Genomic DNA, 25042 nt, shown 5'->3' on the forward strand with positions numbered 1-25042 from the left:
CATATAAAATTCTTTTAAATTACCTCTTGTCTAAATGAGAGCATGAGACTGATACTGTTAAAAGACAAGGAATGTAACCTGTGATCAGTAAAAGCGTGAAACTGATTTGTGATACAAATTTTCATATTACTTAAAAAATTTAATATTTTGACTTTCTTTATAGATAAAATGGCATAAAATTTTCATGAGGAAATATGCTGTCTATGTTTCACAGTGAAGCAAATCTGAGCCCTGACAACAGCAGAGACTGAGGTTCTACAGTAATTGAAATTATGCAAAATGCAAACAGGGCAGATATCACTTGTTCTGACCTAGAGTGTCTTTTTGCTGGATAACATACAGTTTCATTGCCATATATTGCTTAAAAATACACCAGTGAGAGCGCTGATTGGATGGTAAAATTATGGTGATTTATGGATTGAAATGTGTTCATAAAGTTAGGCAGAGACCTGAAGATTGTTAGTCTTGAGAGAGTCATTATCTTCCATCATGACTATGTGAATTAATTGCAGCATTGTTTTCTAGATTACTGTAATTATTTTTTTTTTATTAATGCCATTATAAAGCCAGTTTCCACCATACTTTTTTTTTTCTAAATAATGAATAATTTTTTAAAGTTTCTGCACAAAATTTAATTTTCTGCAAAATATATCTAATTTTTTAAAAAAATACATAGACTTATTCTCCTTCTCTGGGACCAATTAGCATGTAAATACTGAGAGTCCATTGATTTCTGAGTCTGAAAGACTGGAGAGCGTCAGAACATAATGTGAGAGAAGATGCCAAAGGCATCAAAAATTCCTCTTTAATTTGGAAATTTCACAATAAATTTCACAATATAGCTATAAAAATCATAAAATCTAGATGCAATAGATGATAATCTGCTGAAAAGCTACCCTAATTATTTCGGATTTATGAGAGATAAGGAAGAATATTCCCTGTAAAGCAGGTTTTCCAGTGCAAAATGAATTCTGACAATCCATGTACAGAAGATTTTTGTAGCCTCCACACAGACCATGGATGCTGACTGGTGGATTTAAAAAATATTAAACATCACTCAAAAATGCAATATGTGCCATAAATTAAAATATATTATTGAAATACACGCTCCACGCTAATATTCTGGAGTCCGACAAAATTTTTCAATCCAAAATATCTGGATTCATGTTACAACTTTCCCACGATGCCTTGGGAGCTTCTTTCACATTCTGCTTCTTTCTAATTTAAAAATTGACTTGGTTCCTGGAGCCTTGAAACAGTTTATTGCTCTATGGTTACATATCACTGAGCCATAGAAATTATTATTTTTCTTCTGACTAATTCAGTGATAATGCCCAGAGACTCTGGCTGAGGTGAGACTCCCACGTGCTGTACCATTTATACAAGGATTATTTCTCCATCAGGAAAGTAAATGGGCGTATTCACCCCACCCAGAGAAGTCAGCTATCACAGAAATGCTTTCATCCATTCAATGATGTTAGCCTTTAAAACACGGTGCCAGCATTCAGAAGTGAGCAGGCCTTGCTGAAACTCCTAAGATGCTTAGGGAATACGTGGGGCAGCTGCTTGAGGGAGGCTAAAATCCATCCAGGGACTAACTGCTGAATAGCTCAGCTGATTGCATCCCATTGAAATCCCAGCTGGGATTACAAGTCATCTTTTCATTTACTTTTGTGGGTGAATCATCTGCCCTAACTGGTGCAGAGCATGTATAGGCAGAAAAATGAGAGCCTGGGTGTGTGTGCTGTCCTGGACTCTGCTGTGAGCATCGCTTCCAGTCCATGGCTTATCACTCCAATCCTTCCTGAAGACTGAGAGTTGTTTAGGTGTGTGGCCAAATCATTATGCTCTATAAACTCATGTAATATGCTCAGTTAGTAAAACAATGCAGCTTTGGAACTGACTCCTTTTGTCAAGGGATGATCTTGCCATTTGTTTTTACTGTTTAGTCAAGGTTATCATTGTTTCCCTTTTCTACTTTATAACCATCTCTTTAATTCCCATTATGAGCCTGCCACAGATAAATTAGACCATGATTTATGCAAAAATTGAAAAGAAGTGACTTGCAGAACTCTCTCAGGAAGATTAGAGTTTCTGTCGTAAAGCTTCTCTTTCTTAATATCCTGAGTATTTTCTTTCTTCACTACTTTTTGATCATTAAATTTCCCCTTGGGAATCTGTGGATGAGTTGGTAGCATGAATTTAAGTGTTTATATTCCCAAGACTTTTAGATGAAGTTTCTTTTAAGGGCAAATGATGGTGAAAGTCAGAGTTTGAAGAGCCTTAAGCAAAGAAAAACCTTTAGGCCACTGATGACTTGTCATATAATACCTGTGTGGTGAACAAACAGGCAGCCATTTACAACGACAACAGAGACATGAATCATAGTTAAAGTCAAAATTCATTAACTTTTTGCTCAAATGATAATTAGCTGTCAGCAGATATTCAAGACAGACAGAAGATCAAATATCTTGTGTTGTCAGCAACTTAAAATGGTTGAGCTTTTCTACTTTTTCTTTTAATTAGGCCTATGGAATATATATAGGATACTTACAGTTCAGTAACTGAGTCAAAAAAAGGGAAATGCCATTTCATGGAAATACTAAAAAGCAAGATCCTACAGGGTGGAACTCACATCCTCAAGTATTAGTGTCTAGTCTGTAAGTTCCTGAAGAGGTCCAAAACACCCACATGTGCCTGATAGATATTAAACAGTAATCATGTAAGCTGCCAAAGCAGCTGGGTGGTAGCGGGGTTACTGAAGGGAACCGTGTATCTATTTTCACACAAATAAATCCTGCTTGAATTGAAAATTGGTAAGATGCAGTGGAACACTTCAAATATCAAGCCAATGTGTGAAGAAGAGAATGTATTTCTAAAATGTAGACTTCAATGTACTGTTACCTGAACATATACTTCTAATTTGAATCAAGACATCTTCCTAAAAAGCGTCAGTGAGTGCCTACACAGCTGTATATGAAGCACTGTATATGAAGAACTGAATTAAGGACAAATAATCAACCAAATTGTCTTGAATATCATTCCTGGGAAGAAAGGCAGTTCAGAGAAGTCATGTAGGACCTCATAGATAATAATTTACTTGGATAAAAAAAGATGAATTTTTTGGTATTCTATGGAAAATGTTATTTGTTAAACTAATTAAAACTTGAAAATAGTAATTTTCTTTGGATATTTAACTGGGAGCACAGATTAAAATCTTCAAACTGCTTAACAAATTGCCCCTGTAGTTGGATTAACTCTAGATAGTTCATTACTATGAGGAAATAAAGGGGGTTCGTTCCTTATGAAAAACTGGAATGGTAGTAGGCTGAACTACTCTGCTGTCTGTGTGGCTGACAGCACAAATAGAAGAAAGCTTGTGCCAAGAACAAATGGAGCCTATTGCAATTCAGGGACCAAGAGACAAACAGCAAAAATGTGATTCAGAATAATTTTCCATCCATTTTACATATACACTTTCTTTTGCCTTCACAGCCCATAGTTTTCAGTTCAAACAAATGATGCAAACCCCAGTTAGATAGAACCGGAATTCTTTTGGAAAGCTGCCACCATGATTATGAACAAAACATATAACATATACCTATGCTACATGTTCATATTCAAAAGCATAACAAACAAAAGCACTTCACAAAACTGAATACAGATTTTGCCTACAAACTCAGTCTTTTTCTTGCTGCTGCTCTGAAACAGCCTTCTTTTCCTTCTTTGATTTTTTCCATCATAATTAAGCTTAAAAGCTATTAAAATAGGAACTTAGAATGGAAACACTGACAGATCCTTAAATACAGTAGAATGAAGAGAAAAACTGTAATACGAATCTGTCAAAACTGAAAATGAAGGAGTTTGAGAGACCAGAAGACTATAAAAACATGTCTAAGTTTTGAATGATGATATTTTTAGATTTAAATGCTCTATGTGTTTCCACTAATTACATAGCAAAGTGGGACAGATGAAATATCTAGGCATACAGGACAGATACTTCTGCCATTCAAAGATTTCAGTATTGACTTGAAGGTAGGTAAAAAGAAAAAGCATCAGATTTCCCTGTGTCTTTGTATAATAGTCACATTTGGAATTTAATGTCCCTGTAAAAGATCTCTTTCTTCTCTTTCTTTTCTCTGACTTCTTTTACAGCTGCTGAAAGTTAGGGAAACATAACTGAAAGAAAGCAAAATAAAGCAAGCTTAGTTCAAGGCGGAACTTCAGCAGCCTCAATTCACTCCCTCATGTATTGTTACATGCAGCTTGAACACTTTAGCCCCTCCAGTGTCTTTATTCTAAATTTAGTACCTATAGACGATGATTCTCACCTAATGAGCACGGTTTAGTGTTCTGTTCTTGACAGGTCAATATATGGCTTGCAATTTACCCACAGAAGACAGTTTTCTCATAAATAATTCTCCATATTTTTTATGTCCAGTAAATTCACAAATATCCATATCTGCCTATTTTCAGTATCCACTAATTTTATTTGTAATAAGGGAAGAACTGTCAGAGCACTTACTATTAACATCTAGTAATTTGTTGTTCAATGTACAGCCTCTACAGGCTTCACCATGGCTGCAAATCTGTCCCAGCTACCTCAGGGCAGGCAGACAGTAAATGAAGAATATGCCAAGCAGAGAGTAACTTTGCAACATGGCAATACACTCTGGGAAGGTTTTGTATGGGGAAGTGACATCTCCACTTTATGAGTTTTGGTGGCCAGCCAGGTTTGGCACGGATCTGAATGGAGAATTTCATGTGTCATGGAAGAAGCATTGATAGAAACTCATTATATGGCCATATTTATTACAGATCAGAGCCTCCCAGCTGTTAAAGGCATTGATCAACTGATGCACACTCTGAAGAGACGAAGTAAGCAGACGTAGTTAGATGCTTCTCAGTGGTGCCCTGTGACAGGACAGAGACAATGGGCACAAACTGAAACACGTGCAATTCCATGTAAACATCAATTTCTTTTAAATGCTAAAATGGTTTTGTTTGTTTGTGCTTGCAATTTTTTTGTTTGGTATTTTGTTTTGTTTTGTTTTTACTGTAGGGGTGCTTAACTCTAGTAGGAACAAATTTCCCAGATAGGCTGCAGTGTTTCCCTCCTTGGAGTTACTCAAAACCTGACTAGACATGACCTTAAGCAATCTGCTCTAGCTGACACTGCTCTGTTCCTGGGAGTGGACCAGGTGCTATCCGGAGCTCCATGCCACTCACTGCTGATCTGTAATTCTTTTATATTATTCATTAAAAAAAAAAAAAGAAAGCGGTTTTACCCACTTGCAATCAATCAAATTACCATTGTGATTGTGTATTGCAAGAATAGAGATGTTGAAGTTTGTGTCCTGGTGAAACCCAGTGTATTACTTTCAAAATATCTGAAATTCCCTCTGCTCCTTAACATACCGTTTTCTCATCTTATCGAAGAACTCCTTCAAACAGAAGTGGAGCAAAGGAAGCTAATTGCACCATGGAAAAAAATGACTGATTTGCAGTGGCAGGTGGAGTTTTGCTACTATTTATTTTCCCCACAGAAAGGCTCAGTGTATTTAGGTCTTCAGCAAAAACGAATCTGGGACATAGGTGGATCAATATGAGCAATTACACAGTGGCCACAGACTGGCACTCTTCTGCTCTTGGTGATCTGTGGTGAATCTGACCTTCAGAGGCTGTTAATGTTTTTCTGCACAGCTTGTTCTGTGAGGTGAAGGAGAAAGCTTAGACTGTGCCACTGTGCCATATGGAAAGTAAAAAATCCATAAACACAGAACTACATTACCAATGAATACGTAGGTATTAGGTCATCCCTATATTTTGATTTTTTTTTTTTTTTAGATCAAATATTAATCTGCACACAAATTACTGTGTAAAATAAACAGAGCATTATAATTCAAGAAACTTCAGAAGGAAAAGGACAAAGGCAAAACAAAGCAGCACAGAATTGGGACTAGAAAAGTCCTGCTCCCTCAGTTACTGATTTGTTGGTTAAGCTGTGCTTTCTTCTTCAGTGACATATGTTTAAACTGTGCTCTTTAAAATTATTATCATTAATTTTATTACTTGGTAGTCTTAATAGAAAAGAAAAAATAGGGACTAAAGAGAACATTTTCATTCCTAGAGTGCTTTCAAATTATTTTATTGTAATTATAATTAATGGATATGTAATGAAAATAATGAGCTAGAATAAAAATATAATATAAGTTTAATGAGAAGAATATTTTAGTTGTATGAGAAAGCACAAAAACAGACGAACAAGGACTTATAAGACTTTTCAACACTTTTGACTCCTCAGGTGCATCTGTTTAAACATCAACTGTAATCACCACTACAAGGCAATCTAGACAAGAAAAGAAAGTTTCTTTATGAAAGTGAAGAAAAAGAGATTATAGCTCAGGGATTAATGGCTCACAAAAAATTATGCATTTATAAATCATTATGAAATACCTGATTCCTGAACACAGGAACTGAAAAAAAAAAATTAAAAAATGGTTTTCCTGAATTTAATAGTTGACTTTGTTAGTAGAAGTTATGATTTATATTGGTGCAACTGACACCGAATTCTGGTCCATTCTAGTGTACACTATAACATTTACTGTCTACAAAACATCTCTTTTGTTGGGTTGGTTTTTTTTTTTTTTTTTAGTTTGATATATAAGTTAAAAAATGTTAAATTATGAAGAGGCTTCAGGATGGCTTTGTGGTGTGAATGGGCTGGGTCTTGGTCTTGTCTAGAAGCTGACGCTAAAGTAGTAAGGGATGTTTTGATTACACTTTAGGAAGTATCTGATTGAAATATTTCAGAAACTTCACAAAAATATATTTCGGTCACTAAACTCTTGCCTAAGAATCTAATTCCTCCTATTTAGGTTCTAAAGCAAATTTCCAACTAAACTGTTTACTAAAAATCAAAGCAAGAACTTTTTTTTCAGACTTTGATTCCAATATCCCTTTCCTATAAAACTAAAACTACTCATTAACAAAAAGATACCAAAGTTCTTTACAAATATTTATGGATGAAAATATTGTTCAAGTCAATAACTAGAGCATACATTATCATAGCCTACCATAATTGAGACACAATCATCTACCAGCCTATGAGACAACAGAGTACAGAGACAAGTTGTTAGAAAAGATTATTGTGAGATGATTAATGAAAATATGCAGTTTAAATATGTTCTATAGCTACATCACTGACATTGGTGCTGTGCTCAGCTGCATTTTAATTCCAAAATAGAAGTGCAACAATTCCCTTCCTTTAACTGTTAGGTGAAATTGTAGATGAAATTATCTTTGATTGAACATGTTAATGACCTACTGAGATAACAATATATGAAAGAGACTTAATTCCATTCAAATGCTGATCATCAAATGTCTCCTATCAGTAAGCTTCTCAGACTATGGCTTGATCTTTGGAAGTTCTAGTCTTCTGCATAAAAGATCTCCAATACCGTATATTTTATTTAACTTCTTTTGCATCAGTCCTAGATCTTTATCTCTGGTTAATAGAATGAATTGTAAACACTTCAGAAACTTTATCAAAAATAGCTATCTTTTTATAGGAGTAATTTAATCAGATTTAATATATTTTGAGATTGTAAAACTTGGAGCCGTAGTTTTTATCAGCAAATAACTGACATATAATAACTGACATAACTGAATATCCTAATTTTTTAGGCCCTATCTCACAGACTTGCCACTAATTTGGAACTCAATTGAAAAACCCTGTTACAATATGCAGATGCTTTCCAAGAGGAATCAAATTACCTCGTTGCTCAAAATGATTTCTGGGGATCAAGCCTATCATAGCTGTACTATGAATTCGAAGGCCTTGAACTGGATAATTTGTTCAAAGGTAAAAGAGACCAAGAAATGAAGCTAATGAAGGCTTTCCACAGTTATGTTCCCAAGTGCATGGCTTTCCAATGAATCTGAAACATTTGAGGTTTTCAGCCTGCATTAAATCCAGGAGCTTAAGTCAAGGTCTTACTGCAGTGTGGACTGTATCCAGCCACAAGTCCCACAGGATCAACCAGCCTTCTCTCCAGTTACCTATGGAAACGTTGCTAAAGGTATTTCTGTCAGCCAGCTTTTGTTGTATAAAAAACACCTAAGGGGCAACAGAGTTTGGAAGACACGGAATAGATAATAGCAGACCCACTGTTCAAGTGAAATTTTTTCTTTGCTGTGGAGGGGAAGGTCTCTCTTTTATTGATGCTGCTAAAAGGATCAGATTCCTTTTATGGGGTCACAGACTTCACAAAACTTAAACATAATGTACACTTGATACCCACAATTTAGAAGAGAAAAAAAAACTGTGATAGAAAAGAAGAAAATATATTATGCTGTTCTATTCTTGCCCTTCCTTATTACTTAACCAGAATGTTGCTAATTTTTGCTATTTTTAAAATTAATTATTATTTTTTAATTTCTAAGGACTTAACAGTTCATGCAAACTCATGAGATGACAGTTCCTAATTTTTTTTTCCTGGGATTTTTATCAACAGACCATGAAGAAAGCCCATTTTTAAAGTATACTGATATGTTTACAATGTTAGCTTATTCCTTTTTAAAATGTTTGACAGAGTTCCTTCCTTCTCAGATTGCCCAAAGCATGGAAACACACATATTACCTTCACTGACTTACACTTCCTTTCACAAATCACAGTAGGCTTCCTCACTTTCTCTTGAAGAGACTCTATTATTTTTGTTTAAAGTATACTGTACAGAGACAGAACCGAATTCCCTTGAAAATGATATTCCTCTCATGCCCACCCCTCTATAAACAGTAGATGCAGGAAAACTAATCCTTGAACAGCTGACTAAAAAATTAAGTTGAATGTAACCCTCTTCTTTATATCTGAAAGCTTTAACTTTCCATGTTTCTTCATTTCCTATTCCAGCCTCTGTCAAAACAAGCAAGTATCAAAAGCTACAAATACCAAAAAATGAAATTCCAGATCTATTTTCATAAGCTTTTAACTTCAGAGTTGGGCTATGTTTGGACAGACATAAAGTAATTACCAAAATGCTTTACTGGTCTTAGATTAAAATGTGATTTATGTGTGGTGATCAGAGAAACCATCGTGAGTTTTGCGGAGATGGGAGGAAAAGGTCACATAGTGAAAAGTATCAAATGTGTAGGTAGAGCATAGAGACATCAGTGTCACAATATTTTATACTTTCAGCCTCTTTGTAATATGAATATGTCATATTGTCAATACAAACTACGCATCTCACTCCTGTTAGTAAAATGTTGCATATAATGCTGTTCTGCTCTCTCCCCCTAAACAAGAAAAATTCTATGTCATACAAGAAGTTAGCCATTTTTCCTTCTCAGAACAAAATAAATATCATGAGATGAAAATACAGCACACTTGAATAAAATAGTTTTGGCAGCTAATGAGGACAGATGCTCTCTACTGCTTCTCTCAGTGTTGTACAAATTCAACAAAAGGCGGGGGGTGGGGGGGGCTTGATTTTATCTTTCTGATTACTACACAAGTCATTTTAAATTACTTCATTCACTTACCACATTACCAGAAAGAGGAAAAGATTGCTCTTTGTACTTAAAGACCATGTGTAGAGTAGCAAAACTACTCTAGTGTACAGATAAGCAATCTTGTAAAGTGCAATTACATCTGGCATTTAACCTGCAGTGCTTAAACTACTTTTACTATACAAAGCTGGACAGAACTTATTTAATCAAGCATAATCTGTTAAACAGATGTGCCGCTGAGTACAGAAATTACCAGTATAATTAAATCCTATAATGGAATTATATTTTCTTTCTCTGAATCATTTTAAAACTATTCTTACATAGACTTCCATTGTGATCAAGCTGTAAATCTGCCTTATTAAAAATATTTCAAATGATTAAGCATATTTTATGTCTTCCTGAATATTTCAGCCTTTATGCTTTTGATACTTTCATACACTAAATTTGTAGTACCTCTACAGAATAATTGAAAGGTTTTTGAAATTAATAACAGAAAATAGAGACAAAACCCCACAAACAACACCTTTTCATCTCTCTGAATCTCTGAACAATGTTAAGATTTTCCATTTCAGTATTGTGGAAACTATAAAGTCACTACTGTCAAACAAATCAGCTTGACAAAATAATTATGCCATACTCAGGCTAACGTTCAGCATGTTCTTGTCACTTGCTGCATTTTCATATCATATCACAGAATCCAACATGCAAACACAGTTTTAGTTTACCGAACAGACTTCTGACCTCTTATTCTCCCTCAACACTTTGTCGCCTTTCTTCCACGTGATAGTCGGCTTTGGAGAGGCTTCTGGCTTGCACTCAATGACAACTTCTTGGCCTTTGGTGACAATTATTGTTTTCCTCATTTGATTGAGTGGGAAAGTGGGAGCTGAAGCTGTTAAAAAGAAGTATGTTAACTCTACAGAGAACAACCAGAGCCTTCTGTTTCATTGTGTTCTAATAGAAGATTAGAAAAATATATTTGCGTTTGGGAATAGAATCTCAATTTCTCTCTTTGAAATTATTATGTCAGAGTTGAAATTTTACAAAACATTTGAAATCAGTCATCAGGATTATATGGTAGGTTTATAACTTAATCCAGCTACAGATTAATGAGAAATCTTTCACACCAGCAGATTAGAATAAAACTACTAGTGAAATCAAACTTTAGAAATTAAATAATGCAAATTATTGCATTTATTTAGCTACACTTTTCCCTTTTTTTTTTTTTTTTTTTTTTTTTTTTTTTTTTTTTTAATCAAGAACTTGTTAGAGGTAAATAGTTCAAAATGAAGCAAAGTTTTAATTCCACAACAATCTGAAATGCACACTCTGGAGTTAATGCTTATAAAAAGTATTACTGTTACAGAAATTTTATTGCTTTCACTTTTTATATTTGTCTGAATACTGAGAATTTCAATATGAGAACTTCTTAACAGATGATACTTAACCATGTCTTGTCCTTAGTATTTCACTTTTTAAGAAGTCCTATTGTTTACAAACAAAAGTTAAGCTAATAAATGCATTAAAAATGACATTAATTACTGTAATTTCACACCAAGAAAGGACATTAGTTCTCAAGAGTCTGATTGTGTTTTTCTTGAACCACTTTTGTAAAGTCAAAGGCCCGTATCTCAGCTACACCTCACTTCAGGTACACCTCAGCTACACTGGGACATTGTACTTCATTGCCTCAAATATGTAGAATTTTCCTAACATTATTTTGGTTATCCTCATACCAGAGATATTTATATGGACAATTTATTCTGTTCTTTTCCCTTTGGTAAGGCAGCAAATTAAACACAACTGCTTCTTTAATACAATATTATGGTTAAAATTTAACATGGGTATAATCATACAAGTGAGAAGATGAAAAGCTAATTTTACTGCAGCAATATACAGGGTCTATTTCTGATATTAAAGAATATCAAAGAAAGTCTGTAAGTACCTGACATCCTAGGTATACCTATTTTATAACACATACAAAAAATAGAGCCAAAGAATGCTGTAGCTAATAGGTTTGCTGACTGAATCACAAATGACCAGAAAAAAGTGATGAAAAGAAAACAATCACTGGCCTTGGTGTTTAACTTTATGGCTATAAAGAAATTATTTTATAACTTATCAATGAAATTCTAATGTTGGCCAGCTAGGAAATAGCTGAAAAGTACTAGAAAGTTTATTTACCAAATGTGCCAAATGTTAGCTGAAACACAGCATATTTCTGCAATTATAGCTTTGTTACTCACTTGACTGGGAATTTAAAGGAATGATTCTCATGTGCAGGTCTAATCTCTGATATGGCCATTAGATGACTTTGGTGGGCAACTTTCTTCCTGCTATATCATACCCTCATAAAGATGATCTTACAAGTCTGTCTCACTTAATCCTCTGGCAGGGCACTTATCACTATTGGTCCTTTGCACGTTGCTACAGTTTGCTTTAAGGAAAATTAGAGTGTTCAAAAGTTCTTCAGGTTTTTCTTCATTAACTACCTGCTTCAGCTTTTGGATAATGGCATTTTTATTGTATATCCAGGTAACATTATGTAGTGTATTTGCTTTACTGTGGAGGATGTTCACCCAAGTATGTAATTTATGTTATTCAATTAGTTTTGGTGATTTCATAAGAAGTTTTTTGAAACTAAGATCATGCAACTTTAAATGACCTTTCAATTACCTTTGAATAATGGCCAAATTAGAAATAATAAGTTATTTTTAGCAGAGATTAAAATACATTTGTTTCCTCTAAATTTCATCTCCTGCACATATGTTTGAGGGGGTAAAACATATTTTTCCATTTATTTGAGCCAGAATGGCCTTATATGAGAAATATTCACAAATGTTACTGAGTCAGTTATGTATGAATGACAATTTTTGGTTAACAGAAGGCCCAATGCTCTCTGGGGTAGCAAAGGACTCATCCATGCATAAGTAACAAGAATGACAAGAAACCACTTTTATCTGCTCTGTTGTTTGGACTGGCAGAAGCTGTTTCTTGTCACAACAGTTTGAGAAAAGAATGAATTCTCAAAAGGGGAGAAAGGAACAGCTTATTCTTTTCTTAATACTCACCTAAAATCTTCAGCTCAGCACTGGCATAAATTGTACCATACTTATTTTCTGCTAAGCACTGATACATTCCAGCATCTGAGACATTCACACTATGGATCATCAGAACACCATTAATCATCTCAATCCTGCTCTGTAATAGAATTAAAAAAAAAAAAATTATTCTATAAAAGCAAAACGGCACTGGAAAATTGCTGTGTTGTTAGCTTAAGGTGAAGCGAATAAAAGGACCTAAAATAAAATTGAGCAACAAGTTTCCTCGTGCTTATCTTTATCTTGTTATACAAGAAAGTATAAGAACAAAAAGTAAAAAAATATTTGACAGTAAATATTTTCAGATAAAGTCACTGTATTCAAAGCTTCCTTTTTTCTGTTTTTTTTTGTTTGTTTTCTGTTATGCTTACATAATTTTTAAAAAGCAGCTCATTCTGGGAACTTTAAGGAGGCAAGAAATAATTTATGGATGTAATATATCTGATGTTCTTCAAATATATAGCAAATTTTTGGTCTCAGTCATGGTGCCGCTTTCATAAAAGGAGATATATGAAAGATTGCTCACATAAGTAAGAATTAAAGGGTCCAATTGCTTTAATCCTTAGTACAAATTTCTAATTTGAAAGACCTGCTAGGAGAAAATAATTACCACAACTGGAAGAGAAGGGACATCAATAAGTGTTTATGGAAGGAAGTATTTAATGAGGCTATAATATGAATAATTTGAACTACTAAAAAACAACTCTAAGTTTCATTATAACAGTTGTTGTAAGTTAAAATTGATAATGCATAAATTGTTTGGGAATGCAGAAGAAACTGTGCTAAAAAATTCACTTTGTTGTAAGCTCTCACCCAGCTCAAAGAAAAATTCAATTTGAAATTTCAGAGCCTGGAGAAACTAATGGTTTGGAAAATCAGAGAACCAAAAAATAGAGATATTTAAATTGCTTCAATTTCAGCACTAATAGCTCCATCTAAAAAGGCAGAAATGAATAGAGTAACCTTATTTTCAATGCCTCACAGCTTCAAAAGTAAACTGTTTTAATGTTTCCTTTCTGGTTGTTTGCATAATTGGTTGATGTTCCCAGATAGATAGAAGGGACATTTGCTGGAAAGGAAGACATTACATCTTTTATATTCATAAATCCATTCTGTGAGTTCATTTGCAAATATAGACATTTTCTCCCAGAATCAAACAGCTAGCTTTATTTTAATCTGGAAAAATAGATTAAGTAAATTTACAAAACTTTTCATTACTACAAATAATTTGAGATTATAAAATTAAATGTATTAGGCAAAAAACCCCACATGATGTAGGATGATTCTTTGATGATGCAGTGAGAGAAACAGAAAAAAGACAGACCATGCCATCAGTGGTCTTTTAAAAGAAAAAAGAATTTTGTTTATGTCTAATTCTAAAATATATCAGGTGATTGTAGTGAAATCCTTCCCATTCTAGGAGTCTTACACGAACCATTTTAATGGTCTTCATGATAAGTTCTGCTACTTGCAGAGAAGAGATTGAGTGGAAAATGTAATGATCATCGTACTTTTTGCGTTAACCAAACTGTAATTTTTGAAGAACTTTTCAGTATTTTCTTTAACTGACTTTATCTGAATGAAAGGAGAAACATCCAACACAGAGGTGATTCCTTGTCTAGTGTACCTGTGGCCAGAGAGGAGCTCCATTTTTCAGCCAGCGATAAGTGGGCCTTGGCTTTCCAGTGGCTTTGCATTCCCATCGGAGCTGATCTCCACTGTCGAGTTGGGTATCATTGAGCTTCTCCACCCAGTGTGGGTAGGCTGCAAGGAAAAATTGCCATGTTAGACTCAAAGATTATAAAGTGGTAAGTGTCTAGCTGATGTGCAAAAACCTAATAAATTAAAAAGCTTGAATTAATGATCTTAAAAAGACTTATTTTACTCTCAGAAAAAAAGCACACTAAAAAAAAAAAAAAAAAAGGCCCAAATCAAAAGAGATAGTAATAAAATTAACAAACTCCAAACTTTAAAGGAAGTGCTGTAATGGCACCAGGTAGTGAACAGTAACATGACCAAGAATAGAAACCTGCCTGATTTAATAAAGTCCAATGGATTAAATTGTAGCACTATATCTTATTGGGTTCATTATTCCTGAATTTAAGACAAAAGTTTGGTAGTCACAATACAACATTTAATGATTCACTAGACCTAAGATATTTGAATTGTGGTAACCAGTTTAATTGCCATAGGCTGTGTTTCATGTAGTTTTCTTAGTTTACAAGGAAATCACTATTTATTTAGCTAGGAGTGATTGGGAATTTGGTAAGGTATTTGCATATATCTTTGTCATAGTGTCCTAAGTTTAATTCATATTTTAAGGGTGAAAATGCTTTAAACATATTTAAGCATAAAACCCATGAGATTTCCATCATGCACCAGGAGCATAAATTACACAGCAAATCAATCTTTAAACAGTCATTTTTTAAAGTTGATAGCTGTATATGTGATCACTAGTACCAAACTTTCATGAAATAATCCATCAAAAAACAAGAAATATCTTTTTCAGAGAAGTAGAACTTTAATGTGGCAGTCAATAAGATAGCTGTTTGTAGGATCTTATATTATAGAAAACATTATGTGACTCAATGAGAAACCGATCATTGATACGCAGAAATAAAAATGCATGCTTAAAAGCCAGCTTTTGGGTTTCATACTGTAGCCATATCACATTGTATAATACAGAGGGTAAGAGATGACAACAACTTAATGATATCAAATGCTGTTTTGGGATTTTGTTACAAACCAACCAACCACCAAATTTTTTGGTTGTTGTTTTTCCAAATAAAAAAGAATAAGTAGCTCAAAGGCATTGCTAAGGGGATGCAAAATTCTGCACGGTGTGAACAGAAGTCACAACATTTCTGTGGAGACCCTGCAGGGGCATTCCCTGGTCTAGGGAGACACAAGAAGCTTCCCTCAAAAAGCTGTTAGACCCCATTGGCTCCTTCCCCTGTGCCTGTCCATTCCTATGTCCCTGAGCCACTCCTTCCCCATTTCCTGATTGGCCTTCATCTTTGTACTGCCCTGAGACCAGGGTCAGCCCCCTGACCCTGAGAGAAAGCCAGACCCTCTCTGTGTGGGTGCTGGGACTTGAACATCCCACTGAGTGGCTGAGTAAAACATCTGTGGTTATTATGCAAAGGCCCTTTTTGCTTCCTTTCCCTGGACTATGCTAGCAGCAATTCAGGCTGCTGCACATTTCTGTCATAACAAAGTCTCTGCTTCAAATGACAGATAATTGATAATGTTCTTAAGCATGTGGAATTGAGTTTAAAAATAAATCTTTGAATCTAGCTGGCATTTGACTGGTCATCAATCAAAGACATGAGAAGATATGAAAAGGCATGACAGGTGACTAACTGCTTCTAGCTTACATCCTGTGCATGGACGATAAAGAAAGTGAACGAGGTGTCTATCATTCCTAAACAGGGAATAATCTGCTTCAGAGTCCCAGACCAGACATTTGTCAGAAGCTGGAAACATTAGAAGTAGTATCATTCACTTCCATTTTGGCAGAGGAAAACAGAGAGATTTAACTCCCGAACCCAAGACAAAAAACTTCTTCCTTATTCTTATTACAGTCAAGGCAATGCATGAAATCCTATACATGTGCTCTGCTGTGCTGAATTTCTTCTTTCTGAAGTTATAATAAAGGGTCCTGCAAAAGTCTGCAGAAAGAAACAGGTTTTGGGAGTCCCTGTTTATTTGTTCTCTGTTGTCCTAAAAATATAATTTAATTGCATTGTATAGTTGTTCTCATTTTGAGTGCTTCAATATGCAAAGGAAGCACGCTGAGAATAATTAGTTTCCTTTGAAACTAACTATATTAATATGATTCTGGAAGATGAGACAGTTAAATGAGTAGCAAAAAAGTAATAAAAGACAGCCAGTGGTAGCATAAAGTCATGCAGTTTCAAAGAGGATCTAAGCTGTTCCTACTTATATTTACTTATTTTCATTATTTTGCTTTTCTGTAAATTTTACTATTTGACCCAAAACATATATAGTCTCACATTTCTATGTTGAATTTGAGCTCATCATTAACCAGAGTGTCCAGAAAAGGGTATGCACATTTTTACACTGAAACAAAGCTGCCCCAAGCCTGGCTGCAGACTTGTCCTCTTCAGAACTGCTGTTCCTTACCCTTTGTGGCTGTCTGGCTAAAAAAAATTGTGCCACTGGTTTTCTTCTGAACCTACAAACTTGCAAATCACAGTGGTATGACCGATTGGTCAGAACAACCTTTTTCCATTAGTTGAGGTATTTCTGCTCTAAATTTTCTCCTCATAGCCTAAGTGGCCTTTGGAGTCACATTTTTCAAGCTGTTGAACTTGTCATCAGTGAAGGCAAGATTCCCACTCCTTTGAGAATAAAGTAGCAAAGTAATAGGTTGTTGTAGCTGGAATAGAGCTAAAAGCATGATTGAGAGAAATATTGTTCATCACTTTTTGGCTTCTATTTCTCTCTCCATGTACTCCTTACTTCATCACAGAGAATTCCCTCTCTGCTCGTTAGCAAGGGTCACTCCCCATAAAATCTTAACCCTTGTTCTAAAATCCTATCAGTACTTTTAAAGTTGAAGCATTTAAGTGAATGTACAACCTCTTACTCAATGTACCATTTTTGGGTCTTTTTTTAACAAAAGTATCTTAACATATCCCTGATATATGTGTTTGTAAAAAAAAAAAACAAACTTCATTCCATAATCACACTTTATTTTAATTAGAAAATTTAGCCAGATTTCAAAAGTAACAAGTCTTTTTTTTTTTTTTTTTTTTTTTTTTTCTTATAAATGAAACACTCTTCTTGGGAAAAAAACAGGTGTCTGACTGTTTTTTTAATCTGCCCAGTGAAGAGTTTTGGGTTGACTGTGAGAAGATAAGGATGCATTTTAGTGTTCAGTAATCTTTATGGGTGTTGTGCCAGAGCTCTATACAGTGTTTCTGAGATTTTTAAATCAGCATCCAATCCATGATTTATTTTATGCTGCATTTCTTCACCTGTTTATTCAAGGATATCAGAATGTTTTGCAAACCAAGATGGGCAATAAATCTGAAAGCTTACAAGCCAATTTTTAAATCCTCTATGCAAAATGAAATTAAGGTGCAAAACTTTAGATTATTTCTCAAAATTTTAAACATTTTTTGTCTGAGACAAAATAAGCACAGAATTTTACATGGACAAATGTTTAAAATAATGTCCTGAAATGTGAATAAATACAGAGTTTGGGCTGAAAAAAATTATTTTCCTGTAAATGAGATTAATTGGGAAGAGTAAAGTAGGAGAAGCATATTAAGAAAGTTAAGTGAGAAAATCAAGTTAGAAAATTTAAAACTAATTTACTTTTTTTACTACAAAATCTCTTCTCTTGCCAGTTTTACTGTGTGGAACTAACCTGTAGTGGCAGGAGTGGATTTTTTTCCCGTTCAGTTTTTATAGGGAAGTAATTAAAATAGATTTTAAAATCAGTATGGTCAGTTACACTGAATTACAGAATATTCCTGCTGTCAGATGCTTGTTCCACTCTTGTGTTATGGCAAGCCTTCCCTCCAGCTGCCAGGAAGGCACTGCTGTGTGCAGGATGAGGGAACTGATACAGCCAAAAGAAAAACAGCCAAAAATGTGTTTTTATAATCACTTCACATCACCATCCCCTGCTGATCCTGGCGGTAGTGTGTAGGTAACAGAAAAAAACCCAAAAAGTTAAGAGTGAGAGAGGAGCAGGAATTGGTCACACCAGTGCTTACCTTTGGGAAAATGCTGTTAGCAAGAATTTGAGGAGAAACAAAAAAGGCTAATGGCAAATTTATCTACTCATGTTTTAGTTTTTGTGCTCTCTTCTATTAATCAATATGAGCTTGAATAAATTTTCGCAGAAAATTACAGGATGAGCAGATCACTTGGGGGAAAAATCACACCTCTCAAAATAGGTTGCAATGCATAAGAGGATTCCTGGCATTGTAAAAATTATGTCATTAATGTCTACAGCTGAATTTCCACTAAGTGCTGAGACTACAATAATGTGAAGTTGTCAGCATCTGAAATGCTGCTTTCTGAACAACATCCAAATTGTCAGCTGCATCAGGCAGTCATGGTGTATCTGGATTGCAGCAGCAGGTAAGAAGCGAAAAATCACTCGTTTGTGATTAAATGTGACTAGACAGGCAGACTGGGTGTCCTGGGCTTTCTCCAAAATGCTCTGTGGTGACCCAGATCAGATGCAACTGACAGGATGAAGAAGATTCAAACAGACAGCGAGTGAGTTCCTACAGAGATATGCAAATTGTGAGACCGCAGTATGACACAGCTGGTCCTACAGACTGCTCAGAAATTTTACAAGAAACCCCTGGTAAGGAAATGACGGCCTACATCTGAATTTCTGAGCCAAAGTAATCATTGCCACCTGGAGGAATAAGATGTCAGTGAAAAGACAGTGAGCTTACAGGTAAATAATTCATGTTGACTGTTGTTATGAACAAAAGGTACAGCAGAAAATGCCGTTTCAGATAATGCCCCCAAATCCTGCAACATCAGCTGTCAGCAGAGGAAGCTGAGAGTTTTGTGAAGTAACATTTGGCTCAATTTTGTGTAGAAGCCTTCTCACACAAACCCTCTTACACCTCCGGAAAGAGTAGCCAAGGTTTGTAGGCCACTGAGACACCGATACTCTCTCCATGAGCACTGAAGGCTGAGCATGGCTCCGTGGGGAGTATTTTATCTTGAGGCCAAGGAAAGGCACCTGTGAGGGCCTGGTAAAGTCTGTGCTTCTTTCCTGCTGCATTGGAGGTCACTGCTGGTATTGTCCATCTCAAAGCTCTCTGTAACCTCTTCTGACCATGCTGCCTGCTGATGCAGATAGGTGAAACTTAATGTACTAGTCTCACATATCTGTTAATATAGGAATGAGACAATATGAGGAGAACTCTCTTCCTAAAGTGTTAAAGAAGTTGTACTGAATTATTGCAAAAAACCCAATGAGCTAAATTTTTGCTTTATCCCTTAAAGGCAGAGACTCTAAAATATAATTTAGACAATGGTGAAGATTGAAAAATTCATGTCTAAAAAAATTTATATCTAAACAGAATATGACAAAACTAACATTGTAAATGTATTCCATGGATTTGAGTATCAGCTTTATTTCTGCTCAGAGCAAAAGGCTAATGAGAGATGAACAGTTGTGTAGAGCACTATATCATGCTTGCTGTCATTTTATGCCACAGACCTGCATGGTGCTCTTTAAGAAATAATTTCATTTTATAGCATCTTAGCATCTCTCTTGAGGAACATGTTTTATATTCTTTAACTCTGAAAGAGGGAAGCAGTGATAATTACAACACTTTTATACACTGCGTTGGCATCTAGTAGTTTCACAGCTCTAAAAAACAGGTAGGAAGTGTATGAACTGGGATACATCTTATAACTCAAATTAAATTTTCTGAATTTCTTATATTTTAACAAACATTGTAGAAAACGGCCAGCTGCTAAATTCTCCTGGCCCTCAGGTGCCTGGCAGGAGCTGCTGTACCTTCATGGAAGTAATTTGTAGCAAGAATTTGAGAAATATCAGTGAAGTATTGTCATAGCAGGAAGCCTAGAGTAGGTGCTGGGCTTTTTTTGACTGCTGTTTACAGCATAAATCTTATAAAACCCTTGCTGCAAGTGCAAGACGGAAAATCTGAAATTAAATGCACAGACTGTCATCTTAGCCATCACATAATTTTTCCAGCATATATAAAAATTTGAAGAAAAAAGCCTGCCCTGGTCTCTAGGTGGATGAGAATCAAAAGCAAGGAAGGAAGCATGATTCAGAGAGACACTGATACTCACTAAAATCCACTGAGTTAAGATAAAGATGTTGGAAAGCCAGAGGAGACAGAAAAATTTATTAGGGACCTGAAAATATTGACATATGTGGAAAATAAACTAAATATACTATCCTGGTCTATAGTTATTTGATGAAAGTGTGTAACAAAGACAGAGAACTCTTTATAGTTGCTAATGAGGAGTAGGCATTAGGAGCCATGGGCTGAAATTAGGAAAAGAAAAAGAAAATTGATTAAGAGGAGGAACTTCTTCTTAGACATATCCATTAACATGAGGATCTATCTGAACTGCAGCATTTGGAATTCTACTGGCTGGGATCTTTGAAGACGGAAAACAATTCCGTTTGAAAGATCTGTTGCATAACCTCCCACAGCAGACCTCTTCTGCTAAGTATTTAAGGCAGTAGGGTTCATGGAATGATAGAAAGTAGTGAGGCTTAAATTCATTAAAGGTAATGGGACTCAAACTTACATGTCATGTATGCTAAACTTTGACTTGTAAGTATTCAGGGTATGAATTACATAGGCTTTTGTTTCTGGACCCTAGAATGCAGCAACAGTATAATATAGAATTTATGGAGTTTGTTAAATATTTATATTTTCGGGGTTCCTTTTTTATTTTCAATCTGATCATGACTTAATCTTTTATGACCACTCAAAAAGTTTTTTTTTTAGTCTTAGAAAAAGCTGAACACTGTGAAAATCAGAACTTTTGGAAATTGTGCATGCCTAGATTGAGAATTTTCTGGAAGAAACAAGTTATTCTTAAGCTCTCATTCCAGTACAATGAACTTGACAAAGCTCAGCACGCAAGTGTGGCACAGGTAAAATGTCAATAAAAGCATGTTGATAATCCTAAAACATCTTCAGCATTGTTTTCTGACAGATACCTAATGTTTAGGTTGCTTGTCATTGTTATAGCCTAACAAAATGAAATAGACTTTTAAAATTATACCTATAGTCTTTAATTTAAAAAAAAAAGCAAACAAATCCCATATGAAATTATTTAAGTCGATTCTTCAAAGAAGTCAACATTATTTATGTTTCAGACCTTAATGCAATACTAAGGAATAATAATATATACCTTAATTCAGAACTATTGTTGGCATAAGGTGTGTACTCTATATATGAAGGTATCTTGTTTCTGCTGAACCTTGGAATGCTTCATGTGTGGCCAAAGCCTTAAGTGTGGTCAAAGCATTTCAGGACAATATTGTGTGCAGTTACACTTACTGTATACTTGTAGCTGTCCTCTGAAGACATTTCTTCCACGAGAGTTTTCAGCCTTACATTCATACATTCCTGAGTCCTCTAGCTGCACATTAGGTATTTCAAGCACAGCTTGGGATTTTCTCAGGCGGGCTTTACTTGGATTATGACCATTAACTTTCCTCCAAGAGATTGTTGGAACAGGGCTGAAATATTTAGTAAAATTAATGTTAATACTCTTCCACTATTGAGAATATAGATTCTGTTATCTGGTAGTTTAAACACTTAATAATCTAAGTAGCGATAAAACATAATCAAAATTAAGGTTCATATAATGGTTGATATAGTTCATTTTCTATAGGGAATCCTTAATAAATGGATTGCTACATGGAATGTATCTCTTTCATCCACAGGGGAGGCTGTTTTTACTGAGATCAAATTAATCACTTGAAATCACTCTCTTTAGAGCTTCTTTAGCACTCTATGCTTTGCTCCTGAATGCTGCCACTCCACAGGTCAACAGAAATAACTTCAAAACTTGGATGAACTTAATAAATTCCAAAACATCCCAATTTTCCTGCAATGAAACTGCAGTTCAGGTCAATCAATGAAAATACCTGTCTAGGTGGGGAATTTCTTTCTGGGGTAAATTTAAGTGACCACAGGTATGGAGACATTTTTTCTTACAATATTCTTCAAATTGCAAAACTGGTTTTGTGACAAGACATTTTAATGGCACTGCTGTTCCTGTCTTACAGCATTACACTCTTGCTTGTGGCAGCAGAAGGGTTTTTAACTGCAGCTTGCTGTTCCACAGAGGCCTGTAAGGACCCTGGGTCATTTACATTCATACTTGGGGAAAAATGCCTTAAATAGTGTTTGCAGTCATAAAATTTTCTTTTTAGCTCAAAAACTCATCAGCCATTGTGCACCCAATGGGGTTTATGGTACAGACGTATATTTTTCTAAATATGGCAGGTATTTAAGAGGGGGAAAAAAAGGAAAAGGAATAGAACTGTCAATAAAGAAATATTTGATTGTGAGCTTAAAACTGGAGTGCTTCAGGTACTCCACAAGAAGCTTGAAGGACACGATAACAGAAAATGGAACTTCTTGAAAAATATATTTTGTATTTATTTCAAGTTTAAGCTTAGATATAAACACAGGGCCTTGTGGCAGTTTAGATGAGGAAAAGCACTTCATAATAATTCAAATTTATTTAGTTTAAATTCAAAACTGCTATGAATTGCTGTCATGATTTGCTGACGTTCGCCTGCTGCAAATGTATTAAGTTTTTTAAGAATATTACCTTTCTCTTAATATTTCAGGGTATCCGGTTTGAGACACAACAAAAAAAAGCATGTGACAAGCAAATTCTGCTTATTCCTCAAACAGTTAGAATCACATGCAGTGATGTGAATTACTGCAGTTGTACTCAAACTTGCAGAGAAGATGCTGCAAGTTTGAGTACAACTCAAGAATAGTAATTCTATTACTTTATGGAGATTAAAACAATTCCCAAGCTTGTGACTGATTATCAGAAAATTTGTCTAATTTTAACTCCTGGGTGGCATGTATCACTGAATTTTATTGAGCCTATTAATATCACTACCTTACAAAACCAACATATAGTCCCATATGGAATTCATTTTAATATACCAGGAAGAGAAAATAATTATTTCCCTTATCAGTTTCCTGCGCTGATTAATTAACCTGACAAAATGAACTTTATTGTGAGTGTGTATGTATTCATCTATGACACATGGTTCCTGCAATGTCTTGTTATTATTGCCAAATGATATTTTATCACTGTCCCCCACAGAAGAAATACCTGTATGGAACATTTTTTGTTTCTCCTTGCTAAACAAAATAGGCTGGCCTCTTTTCTTTCCAGCACTGCTGTTATGTATATATTTTTCTGTCTATAAATGTTTTTGGATCATGTGATGAGTGTGGATCATTAGACCTCTTTTTTTTCCTCTATCACCATAGAAACTTTGTAGCTTTTTCATTTTTAACCTTAAATTAATTTCTTGATGACTGATTTCAAATTTTGGTGTCTTGTGAGTTTGTCTGAGGGCTCTTCTGCAGATTCTATTGTTCTAAAATTTCTTTCATATAAGAAGCTATTTTCCATACTTTTCAGTTAGAAGACCAAAATAACTTCCCATTCCTATCTGATTCAAGTACTTCAACATGTTAAATTTTAAATATGAAGGAGAAATAGGACATTTTTTTCTGATGCACTAATAAAACTTTCTGTCTTAGTCCCACCAGTTATGTTATTCCTTTCACATCTTTAACTACACATTTTATTTGCTATACTTTAATACCTGTATGTATATATCAGATGTAGTACAAATAACAATCTTTGTTTCTTTTTCTCTCTTCTTTAGCTCTCATATATAATTTCTTATTGCACACTTCATTCTGATATTCAAATTTAGATTCTTTCCTGAGTGACTTGTGGAGATTGTGTAAGTCTTCTTTTTTACATTTAGCTCAAAGAGTTAACTCCTTGTATGCTTGTCTTCTTTTTATATGGAATATAATTTTGTGATGATTTCTGGCTGCAAAACATCCACCATGGGCAGATAAGAGTTTAACTGATCATTATTTATCACAACACATGTCCACAGTAAGAACAGGAATTCTTTATGTTGGTACAGTGTAATAGGACTCAGCAAGTGGTGCTTTATGACTGGAATGAGTGTGCAGATACACTTTACTTGGGACCTTAAAGGTGTCATGCTTGCTGCCTTTTGATAGTTATTTGGCCTTCAGCCTTGCTTCCAGTAAAATCAGTGATGAAGATGCTTCTTCTCTATTGTCATAGAGGAAAATGGGTACTGCTGAATAGTATTAGTAAAAGGATTTTTTTTTGGTCATGTATATTTCTGAGAAAAAGTCAAGAGCTTATAAAGCATGAAAATTGTCTCATTTAGCTGCTATGAGATTATTCTGCAATTCGTGTGTTTGGAAAGTTTCCTTTAAATTGCATTTAACTAATTTTCTGAAATTTGCTTTTGCGTTTCCTTCAGCAAGTAAATGTGTATAACATGGCAAACACAGAAGAAACTGCTTGTCTGGGTCATTAGGAACCATATTTTAAAACAACTCAGTTATTTCTTCATCAGTATAAGGTAGTAAGTGGAATTTTTCAACGAGATAAATTTACTTTAGCTGTGCAGATTTAATGATTTTAAAGGAAAGTATTCCCATATTACAAATCAGTATTTGCAGACAACTTGTAGTTCTGTTTAATGAAGCTTATTTTCCTTGCATAACTCACAAGTGACATATGAATTTTATATCTGAAATAAAAATATATCTATATCTATTTCTCCTCTGTGAATTCTGTGAGGATGAAATGAAACATATGAGTGAGGATGTGAAAG

The 25042-nt window shown here is 34.8% G+C and overlaps 1 protein-coding gene across 1 annotated transcript in view; it reads right to left on the bottom strand.

Moving 5' to 3' along the window:
• CNTN5 (contactin 5) overlaps window positions 1–25042 on the bottom strand; it is a 231939-nt gene that overhangs the window by 105583 nt on the left and 101314 nt on the right. Inside the window, exons 8-11 of the mRNA XM_041487128.1 lie at window positions 21669–21850; window positions 14237–14373; window positions 12580–12709; window positions 10250–10400 (exon numbers count right to left, since the gene is read on the bottom strand). Coding sequence (XP_041343062.1) covers window positions 10250–10400; window positions 12580–12709; window positions 14237–14373; window positions 21669–21850 — 600 coding nt within the window. The remainder of the gene's footprint in view (window positions 1–10249; window positions 10401–12579; window positions 12710–14236; window positions 14374–21668; window positions 21851–25042) is intronic.

This window comes from Pyrgilauda ruficollis, unplaced genomic scaffold, assembly GCF_017590135.1.
Source record: "Pyrgilauda ruficollis isolate IOZ18807 unplaced genomic scaffold, ASM1759013v1 scaffold8, whole genome shotgun sequence".
Classification (NCBI taxonomy): Eukaryota; Metazoa; Chordata; class Aves; order Passeriformes; family Passeridae; genus Pyrgilauda; species Pyrgilauda ruficollis.